The 10895-nt window shown below is 45.0% G+C and overlaps 2 protein-coding genes across 5 annotated transcripts; one reads left to right on the top strand and one right to left on the bottom strand.

Moving 5' to 3' along the window:
* Positions 1-1139: 1139 nt before the first annotated feature.
* On the bottom strand, positions 1140-2108 carry NCBP2AS2 (NCBP2 antisense 2 (head to head)). The gene has a single exon (XM_032171964.2). It carries the CDS (start codon positions 1967-1969, stop codon positions 1670-1672), a length of 300 nt encoding a protein of 99 aa, XP_032027855.1. The 5' UTR covers positions 1970-2108; the 3' UTR covers positions 1140-1669.
* NCBP2 (nuclear cap binding protein subunit 2) lies at positions 2099-9636 on the top strand. Of its 4 annotated transcripts, none has more exons than XM_032171962.2 (4): positions 2099-2262; positions 5594-5775; positions 7398-7536; positions 7964-9636. In XM_032171962.2, the coding sequence occupies exons 1-4, from the start codon at positions 2185-2187 to the stop codon at positions 8033-8035; spliced, it is 471 nt and encodes a 156-aa protein (XP_032027853.1). In that variant the 5' UTR covers positions 2099-2184; the 3' UTR covers positions 8036-9636. The 4 variants fall into 4 exon arrangements, with proteins under 4 accessions (XP_032027853.1, XP_058282253.1, XP_058282254.1 ...); XM_058426270.1 differs by having other exon boundaries at positions 2160-2756; XM_058426271.1 differs by having other exon boundaries at positions 2177-2318.
* The last annotated feature ends 1259 nt before the right edge of the window (positions 9637-10895 follow it).

The following is a 10895-nucleotide window of genomic DNA, read 5'->3' as shown; positions in this document are numbered from 1 at the left end:
AAACAAAATTGTGGCTGGGCGCGGTGGCTCACACCTGTAATCCCAGCACTTTGGGAGGCCGAGGTGGGCAGATCACAAGGTCAGGAGATCGAGACCATCCTGGTCAACGTGGTGAAACCCTGTTTCTACTAAAATACAAAAAATTAGCCAGGCATGGTGGCACACGCCTGTAGTCCCAGCTGCTCAGAAGGATGAGGCAGGGGAATCACTTGAACCCGGGAGGTGGAGGTTGCAGTGAGCCGAGATCACACCACTGCACTCTGGCCTGGTGACAGAGTAAGGCTCCGTCTCAAAAAAAAAAAAAAAAAAAAAGTTTTTAATTAGCTGGGCATAGTGTCATGGGCCTGTAATCCCAGCTACTTGGGAGTCCCAGGGAGGAAGATCGCTTGGCCCAACAGGTCGAGGTTGCAGTGACAGCTAGTATTGTGCCACTGCACTCCAGCCTGGGCAAGAGTTAGGCCCTATCTCAAAAAAAAAAAAAAAAAAAAAAATCAGAAATTTAGCTAGGAGCTTCAAATGACAGGACATTTCTATATACAATGGATTTCCTAATCATGGGTCCACTAACTAGCTGGACCATAGTCTTAGTTTGTATCCCTGACCCTGTAAAACGAGGGATGGGAGTCCAGGTAACTCGTTCCATGGCAGGCAGTAGTCTTTTTTTTTTGAGAAAGGTTCTCGCTGTGCTACCCAGGCTGGTCTCATCTTAGGCTCATGGGATCCTCCTGCCTCCGCAGTGGCTGGGATTAGACACAACTGCCACCAGGCCCTGCCCCTAGGCAGTAGTCTTAATGCTTGTCGTGGGGGGTTGGGGAAGGAAGGCGTTGAGTATCAGGGTAAATGCTGCAAGAGCTGTTAAGGACTTAGGCCCTGGAGTCAAATGCCTCTGCTCACACCCCACTCTGCAAGACTTTGGGCAACTTAAGCAGCAGCCTCTGTTTCCATCGCAGTGGCTCTTGCCTATAATCCCAGCACTTTGGGAGGCTGAGGCAGGAGGATCACTTGAGCCCAAGAGTTCGAGACCACCCCACCTCCACAAAAAAATCCAAAAAGTAATCTGCTTCCTCATGTAAATGTGGTTGTGAGGAGTAAGTGAGATAACACATAGAGTGCAATGAGCAAGTCCCAGCACAGAAGACTCATTTCATAAAATACGTGTTTATTATTACCATAGGCCTACAGTCCCCGGTATTCTTAATACATCTTGCCTGAGAAGTATCACACTCATGCCTATCAACCAGCTCATACATTTAATCAAAGGAATTTGGCAGCTGTAGGGTTGTCTTTTCATCCATATCGTCCCTGGAATTAAGTGTCCTGCTACACCAGTGCAGATTCAGCAGCATCTGTCAAGAGTTTCAGTCCCATTTGCAGAGGAAAGGCTCTCCGGCTTCGGTCCGTGGCTCTCCGTAGGTGCCGTGTCTGGACCCAGCCTACCTTCATCTCTGTTAGGTTTCGGGGTCTTTCTCCACACTGTGTCTTGTCCAATCACAAGACTTCAACGGAGCCGGCGGTCTGGCCTAGGCTCTTCTGCGTGGGATGTCTGCAGGCCAACAATCCGAGTCGGGATTCGAAGCCGCGCGCAGTGCCCGGAATGACCCCTCCACGTCGAGGCCAGTGTAGAGCCCGGAAAGAAAAGCAAGCGGCCTCGGCCCCGCACAGCCCAGGATTAAATGTTTGCGCCAGGGCCCCTCTGGCTACCTGGTGGTGTCCCCGAGCGGCCTCGGAGGCCGCGACGTAGCTCCTGGGTGAAGGCGTCTCTGAATCTCTCAGCGCGGCGGCACAGGGAGCCCACGGGCCCAGCCGCGAGGTCCTGCAGGCGGCGGGCCGCGTCCTGGCCCCGCAGCTGAGCCTGCAGCAGTGCGAAGGCCGTGAGCTGCGCGGCACGTCGGATAGGCCGCGACTCTGACAGACGTTCCACCAGCTGCGGGCTGTGCAGCAGGGCGGCCAGCAGCCGCCGCAGAACCATCTTCTCCAAGCGCCCAGAACCCGACGGGGCCACCCTCGTCTTCCGCCCCGCGACGCCCGACTCGGACGTTATATGCGCCCGCGCAGCTTGATGACGACACTGTCGCCCTCGGATTGGGTCCAATGAGATGCGCGCCTCCCCGCGTTTCCGCTTCCGCCATCTCAGTCGCAGCCTCGTGCGGGGAGTCGCTGCATTCTCGTCCGCTTCTCGGCGCTATGTCGGGTGGCCTCCTGAAGGCGCTGCGCAGCGACTCCTACGTGGAGCTGAGCCAGTACCGGGACCAGCACTTCCGGGTGAGGGAGGCCGGGCCGCGAGAGGGGAAGGCCCTGGGCCGGAACGCTGAGAAACGGTTTGCTCTTGTCTCATTGTGTTGCCTCCCATTCAGCTGCAATCCGCAAACGCCAAGTGGGGCCCCGGTGCCTGCGAGCGAGCGAGGCAGGGAATGGGTGCTGGGAGGGTGCTTGGATATCACTGAAGCCACTCTCTCTGGAAGACAGGGAATTTGAGGCTCGCTTTCCCATTCCCTCGCAGCCGCTCCCTGTACCCCAGCCAGTGCCGAGAGGTTTGAGCGGTGGTGGAAGTGGTGGCTCCCGTTTCCACGGTTGTGCCTCGGCAGATGACTACGTAACAAGGGGGAGGGGTGCCCTTCTCTCTCCCAGAGTATGTAGAGGCGCCTTCCTGATGCAGATGCGGGGCGTTTTACTTTGTTTTTTAAATCGGCGAAGCAGTGCCCTTCGGCGATTCGGGCCCCTTCTCTGGGAGGATGGTGTTACGGAAGCTGTACGCGGTGCGTGGGAGACAAGTGGAGTCCTCACTCCGCCCTCGGGGAAGCTGCGGAGTGGGGAGGTGGACCCGCCAAGCTAGACACTTTGAGGGTGTTCGGATGTAAAGATCGGAGAATTGCTGGATTTCAGAAGAGGGAAATTTTTAGTCCGGACTATATCACAGTATATTTTGTGGAAAAAAGGGAGGCAGCAGATGTTCATAGACTTCTCAGTATCAGCAGAGGTAGGGATGGAATACGGTTGGGGGTTGGCGGGGCGGGACTCATTAACCCAATTATTTAGTAAACGTTTATTAGGTGCTGTCGCCAAAGCCTTGTGCTAAACCCTAGAGGGAGAGGGAAGACAGTTTCTGCACTCTGCGAGCTCATAATCCCCTGTAGTGAGGATTCAGAAAAGGGAAAAATCCCCTTGTGATTGGGAAATGAAGGGGCGCATATAGCAGAGGGTAAGTGTGGAGAATGTGTGAAATGTTACTAGAGTAGGGAAAAGGAAATTTTGTTTGACGCCAAATTAGGGAAGCAATTAAATTTATTTAGTCAAGGCTGGGCACGGTGGCTCACGCCTGTAATCCCAGCACTTTGGGAGGCTGAGGCGGGTGGATCACGAGGTTAGGAGTTCAAGACTAGCCTGGCCAAGATGGTGAAACCCTGTCTTACTAAAAATACAAAAATTAGACGGGCGTGGTGGCGGGCGCTTGTAATCCCAGCAATTTGGGAGGCTGAGGCAGGAGAATCGCTTGAATCCAGGAGGTGGAGGTTGCAGTGAGATTGTGCCACTGCACTCCAGCCTGGGCGACAGAGCGATATTCCTTTTCAAAAAAAAAAAAAAAATTTTATTCAGTTAATCTATTTTATTTTTTGAGACAGAGTCTCGCTCTATTGCCTAGGCTGAAGTGCAGTGGCGCAATCACGGCTCATGCAGCCTCAACCTCCGGAGCGAGCCTAAGTGATCCTCCCCACGTCAGCCTCCTGAGAAGCTGGGACCACAGGCTCTCGCCACCACATCCGGCTTATTTTTTGTAGAGACAGGGTCTCCCTGTGTTGCTCAGGCCGGTCTCGAACTCTGGGACTCAAGCGATCCACCTGCCTGGGCTTCCCAAAGTGCTGGGATGCCTAAGTGCCAGGCATGATTTGCACTTTCACCACTTTTACAGTTACTACTTGAGACAGTTCCACATCCTGACCATTTTGAACTTAAAGCATCCTGTGAGATGAAAACTGAAAACTTTTGACTTTGTCTGTTATTCATCTCCTCAGTCTAAGACCTATAGCTTTTTTTAGATGGTAATGCCATACTGTCATGTGGAATTTCTAACATTCTGTGAATGGAATCCATATTACTATACTTTAAGTACTTACACCACAGTTATCTTAAACTGTAGGCTATTTATTTGGATCTTACTTACATATGTGAGAAAAGTAGAAAGAAAAAGAAGATGCCTCCTGTCCATGTTAACAAATCAGTAACAGCAGTAAAATGAAAGGAATTTACTTTCTCTAATGTCTCACTCCAGAGTTCCGAAAACCTCTTTTTAACATACAATGACTACTGTCCTGTGGACTTTTTGTTTTTCAGATGGAGTTTCACTCTTGTTGTCCAGGCTCAAGTGCAGTGGTGCGATCTCAGCTCCCTGCAACCTCCACCTCGCAGGTTCAAACGATTCTCCTGCTTCAGCCTCCCGAGTAGCTGGGATTACAGGCGCCCGCCACCATGCCCAGCTAATTTTTTGTATTTTTAGTAGAGACGGGGTTTCACTATGTTGGCCAGGCTGGTCTCAAACTCCTGACCTCGGGCGATCCACCCACCTCAGCCTCCCAAAGTGCTGGGATTACAGGCATGAGCCACCGCGCCTGACCCCGATGAGCCATTTTGGACCCAGGGATTTGTCTGTCAGGTGTGTTGGATGAAGCCCAGTTATATTCTTGTCTCTGGCTTCATCCTGTCATCCCAATTTGGAAGCCCATTAAGAAAGTGAGCTCTGTTTTGTTTTTAGTGATCACTACATTTTTTTCCCAAACTCAGAGAAAAAATATATGAGCATGTAAAGCATCAAAGTTGTTGCTTTGAACAATCTCTATGGGGTTATTAAAAGAGAAACTCTATCTCTGAAAATCCACTTTTCACTACAGAGGATAAAAGGGCCCTTTGTCATATATTGGGTCAAGGTCCAGAGTCTAAACTTGGGCTGAAAGGATGCACTGCTGAGGATATGGTGTGTGCAGGGAAAAGGCAAGCCGCTTGTGTGGCAGAGTCTGGCGTAGAAGTGACTTTGTTGTATGCGGAATAACTTTTGAGCCTTGTCTCTACTAAGAGTCTGGACTTTGCATAAGTACTTCACAGAATGTGAAGTACTGCACTTGAGCCTGGACAACAAGAGTGAAACTCCATCTCAAAAAACAAAACAAAAAGTCCACAGGACAGTAGTCATTGTATGTTAAAAAGAGGTTTTCGGAACTCTGGAGTGAGACATTAGAGAAAGTAAATTCCTTTCATTTTACTGCTGTTACTGATTTGTTAACATGGACAGGAGGCATCTTCTTTTTCTTTCTACTTTTCTCACACATGTAAGTAAGATCCAAATAAATAGCCTACAGTTTAAGATAACTGTGGTGTAAGTACTTAAAGTATAGTAATATGGATTCCATTCACAGAATGCTAGAAATTCCACATGACAGTATGGCATTACCATCCCTTTTTTTGGGCAAGGGATTTGTGGTAGGCTGGGATGAGAGAATTTGATTTCCAAATCAGAATTAATGGATGTTCCTACCATACTTAGAAATACTATTTAAGCAAGGCTCTGAAGTTGCTTAACTTTTGTCTCTATTTGAAATTCTAGGGTGACAATGAAGAACAAGAAAAATTACTGAAGAAAAGCTGTACGTTATATGTTGGAAATCTTTCTTTTTACACAACTGAAGAACAAATCTATGAACTCTTCAGCAAAAGTGGTGACATAAAGAAAATCATTATGGGTCTGGATAAAATGAAGAAAACAGCATGTGGATTCTGTTTTGTGGAGTATCCTTCCTGTGGAACTAATGTAGCTGCTGAACCAGGGTAGAGCTGAGAATGGTAGCTCATAAGCGTCCCTGCACTTGCCCCTACGTTTTCCTTCATCTCCCTCCTACCTTCCGCCCAGTGTGTCTCTGCTCTTATACCGTAAAGCCGATACTATTTATATTCTCTTCTGAAATCCATGCTTTGTGGTTCTTTAACAAAAACAGTTTTTCAAGAATGTTTGCCCTTCACGTAAAAAAAAAAAAAATCCAAAGAATGTAGTGAAAATATAAACATCTTGTACTGTTCTAAACCCCTAATTCCCTTTGCCAGAGGCAGTCAGTTACCAGTTTCTTGGGCGTCTTTCAAGAAGTAACTCTGTGGGTGTGCGGTAGTGTATTTCATGTGCTGTTTTTAAAATCTTTTTTATTTTTTATTGTTCCATTTCAGCACATGTAGGTCTGTTTTTAAAATAGCTGTACAGCTGGGCATGGTGGCTGGTGTTTGTAGTGCCAGCTACTCAGGAAGCTGAGGCAGGAGGATCAGTTGAGCCCAAGAGTTCAAGGCTACACTGATTTGTGACTGTGCTCCAGCAGGGGTGACGGGTTAAGACCCCATCTTTAAAAAAAAAAATTTTTTAATAGCTGTATAGTATTTCATTATATAGATGTATATACGCTGATTGTGTAGGTACAAACCAAAACTGTATTTACTTGTGATCATTTAATTCCCTTACTCAGACTCTTTTAAGTATTGGACCTCTTGGATTTATCCTGTGTTCTTTTTACTGTATGTTTTGGTCATTCAATTTAATATTCTGAGAAATTTTGCAGACCCAATCTAATGTATCTTTTGAATTTTTTCCTGTGCCCTGAATTATGTTTGTTTCAGTTGAAATTTTTCCTTAAGTGTCTGTGATCCCTGGATTTCTGCTCATAATTAAGGAAAAGAATGCTGACTCACTGGACCCAGGCAGGGCTTCTCTCCCAGATTGCAGGCTTGCCTTGGGGATACGCGGGTTTCCCAAATGCTAGAATGAAAAGAGATTTTATTTTGGCTTGCTAACATCAAAGATACTAGTTTCTCCAGATGGTTTATTCAGAACACTGTCTTATTTTTATTTGTCTGAGATTAAATGTCTTCCCCTTTAATTAAAGGGAGGTCTCTCTGATTAAGTAGGTTTGGGAACTGCTACCTTGGTGATAACCTTGAGTCTTTCCTTTAGTGAAACGCAGCGCAATTCCATATGCAGGGTGACCTTCTCTTTATTAGGGTGCCTTGGAATATATAGCACCTAACTTGAATATATAGCACTTGTTTCTTGGATAAGAAGTGTACAGCGATCTAAACTTGCACTGAACGTGTTTTATATTTTGCAAACCAAAATACGGAGATGACGGGACCAAAAATTATCAACAGGAATGTCCAAGAAATATGGTCAGTGTAGCCATGGATATGTGTCATATTGATTCTATGTGCTTCCAAACCAGTCGCAAACAGGCCTGTGCAAGCTGAATTACTGTCTTTGAACTCCATCTGGTTGGATTCGCTCTTGTACTTTTTAACAACTCAGCTTCATTTACATGTTGTTCCCCTATTTCCAGAAATGTTTGGAAAAATGCTAGTGTTCCTTAATACTTAAGATATTACTCACGCGCAGATGCGGAAAACGCCATGCGGTACATAAATGGAACGCGTCTGGATGACCGAATCATTCGCACAGACTGGGACGCAGGCTTTAAGGAGGGCAGGCAGTACGGCCGTGGGCGATCTGGGGGCCAGGTATGCGAGAAGGGTCTCTGGGCTCAGACACTGCCTGGGAGTTCTGTCACAATGACAGGTGTTTTGGCAATTTGTATTTACTCTTTTGTAAATAACTTTGTGTCTATAACCTTGGCTTGAAGTGGATCTGAAAACCACCCAACGGTTTGGGTGAATTGTTTTTTTAAACCCTGAAGTGGTATGTTCTGTACGTTTCTAACAAGCAACCATTCTTGAACTTCTGCTAGGGCTAGATACCTTCCACCTGCAGGAACATCTAGAATGAAAGCAAAACGCACTGAAGTGAGTTGAAGTGCATATGTCCTGCTTGAAATGTTCACATTGTGGCATCTGAACAGGTTTCACTGTTTGTCTAACATGTTTGTGGGAGGCATATTTGTTACGCCATTCTTTTCCATACTGTAACTCTGGATTCTTTCCATTAAAGGTTCGGGATGAGTATCGGCAGGACTACGATGCTGGGAGAGGAGGCTATGGAAAACTGGCACAGAACCAGTGAGTGGTGAGAGCTCTGTCCGTGACAAACACTCCCTTGGCCTGTTGAATTTATTGAAGAACATCACCTAAAGTCTGCAAACGAGCCCATTTTTACCAAGATTTGATCAGTGTCTTTACTGAGCTGGAAGCCTCTGAAAGTTATTAAAGGACAGAATCCAAAAGAATGCCTTTTATTCTTGTCTGAGAATCTTGGCCATGTGTCAGATTATCAGAACAATTTTGTTACCAGGTCAGAAATGGTGTTCTTTGACAACAGATTGGATCTATAATGTTCATTAGTCTTTAGCCATAACCACTACACTTTTAGAAAGACAGAAAAATTTAAAAATTTGTTTTTACCATAATGAGTCTTAAGTAGGTTCATGATCTATCTACATTGGGGCCTGGGATGATTTTTTTAATTTTAAGTTTGCATGAGATAGCCTAATAAATGGAGGTGGGGCCAGGCATGGTGGCTCACATCTGTAATCCCAACACTTTGGGAGGCTGAGGAGGAAGGATAACTTGAGGCCAGGAGTTTGAGACTAGACTGGGCAACACAGCAAGACCCCGTGTCTACAAAGCAAAACAAAAAACAACAAATGGAGTTGTGCTATGTTGTATTGCTTTGCACAAAATAGGAACAGGTGTTTGACAACTGAATTTGTTTTCTATGAAATCTAACCTCTAAAGGCAAGCTTAGAGGTCATGGACCTTCCTGTATAGTTGATGCAAAAGCAATCTCCACAGGAAAGCACTGCTTCCATGCTTTTACACATCAGGAAATGAGGCCAGAACTTGAGTATTTACTAACACGTTTTTCAAAAGATGTCAGTGTTATACCTAAAGCTAAAAAAAAGCAAGGGTTTGTCATAGAGGGAACCTCTAAATAATTTCAGGATTAGGGGAGATGTTGTCAATAGGAAATGGGATAAAACATCAAGAGACAATGAAAACACTGCCTTGACCTAAGGACCAGCAAGTTTATTCTTTACATTTTCAGTGATGCTGGGAACGGACTGGGTTTAAAAAGGGAGCTTGAAGATGGAATGTCTAACAGTCACAGAAGGTTCCTGCAGGAGATGCCTCTTTTAGCCATTTCTCATTTCCTCAAATTTTACCTACTGAGGCTCAAGCCTTCACAGTGAGCTGATGGTCTCTCCAGGGGAGGGGAGTCTAGGGAATTTATTTGGTATTTGTAAGGCAAGAGGTGATTAGGTGATTTCTCTCTGAGTTATTGCTCATTTAAAACTGTTAAGTCCAGTATAATTTTCCCTGATATGAAAAAATGTGAATTTTTTTCACTTGGCAACAAAGTACCTTCTAATTCCCAATAGTCCGTGAAAGTTGGGGCTGAAGTACCTTAGTGTGAATGTCTCTCATGTTAAACTGAGTGTAGAAATCTGAATTTTTAAAAGAGCTATAACTAGTTGTAAGTGCTTAGGAAGAAACTTTGCAAACATTTAATGAGGATACACTGTTCATTTTTAAAATTCCTTCACACTGTAATTTAATGTGTTTTATATTCTTTTGTAGTAAAACATAACTCAGATTTCTACAGGAGACAGTGGTTTTATTTGGATTGTCTTCTGTAATAGGTTTCAATAAAGCTGGATGAACTGATTGTTGTTGCTCCCTGTTTCCTGGCCTATAAAGAGGGTTGTGTTCTGAAACTCCTGTACTCTGGATACACATGAATGAGTTCCAGGGGGATTCTATGAATAATGTGGACAGTTTGCACGTCCATTTTGATTGACAGTTGGAAATAACCATTGCTGCGTGTGAAGAGAGAGCACAGATATTCTTGTGAAAGCGATAAAATAGGCACCAAGCAACCTCTACTGATAGAAGAATAGGTTAGTTTTCCAAAAAACATGCTCTGGATGATTGCAGGGGAAGAGAAATTGCAGGCGAATTAAGAGCATCTTATGTTTCCTGGGCTTGAGAACACTAAATGTGAGTCTCTTTACTGCACCATTCTTTCCTATTTCTCATGGACAGCATCTGACCTGTTTCTCACTTTAATCAGAGAAAGTGAAAATTCAAACGTACACTAAGATGAAGGAATCACTATTAATACATGTTAGTGAAGTGTGAGAAACATTCAGTTTCTCAGTCAAGCTAAGATGAAGATATAGAACATTTCCATTGCAGAAAATTCGAGTGATGGTGCTGCTGCTCTAAGGGTGAGCTGGTTAGGGCCTGCACTGCTCACTGTTCTGAAATGACCTCTGTCGTGACTGGAATGTCACAAGAAAAAAATTACTCCTCGCCAAATAGTACATGTTACTCAAGAGAACACAAGTTTATAAAGGCATTTAGTTTATTTTTCAAAAAAATACTTTGCTAGAAGGGTTGAGTACTGTAATTTTACGTGATCATAATCTCTAAATAAATTCTTTTTCTGACCAACAGTTGCCAGTTAAGTGAACAGCTTGTCTAGGTCTGCTTTTGTAACACCCAAATAATTAGCACTTCTCTGGTGGTATTCCCTGGGCCATCTTAATTATCTAGAGGCCAGGAGGCAAAGCCTAGCACATAACAAAGTATGTGCTTTATAATTGCTGATTAATTCAGTTTCTTAACTAGGCAGAGCAGGTCATCAGTATATCTAATTCACACTATTAATACATTGTCTTGCTGAAGAGTCTGACCTGCCCAGAACCCCGTTACGTCTAGCCCAGGGAAGCAGTAAACTGCAAAGCAGAGAAAGGGGCGGCTAAGATGAGGCTAGTGCTGGCTGAGTCCCAGTTAGGTCTGTTACTGTTCTGTTCCAACTATAAATCCAGGATGACTTAGATTCAGTGCTATGTAGAAAATAGAATGCACAGCCAAAAACATAATTTGGGGATGACTGGCAGCACCTTCTTTTCCCTTTCTTA

This window comes from Hylobates moloch, unplaced genomic scaffold (genome assembly GCF_009828535.3).
Source record: "Hylobates moloch isolate HMO894 unplaced genomic scaffold, HMol_V3 SCAFFOLD_13, whole genome shotgun sequence".
NCBI lineage: Eukaryota > Metazoa > Chordata > Mammalia > Primates > Hylobatidae > Hylobates > Hylobates moloch.
This window is presented reverse-complemented; position numbering and strand designations above follow the sequence as displayed.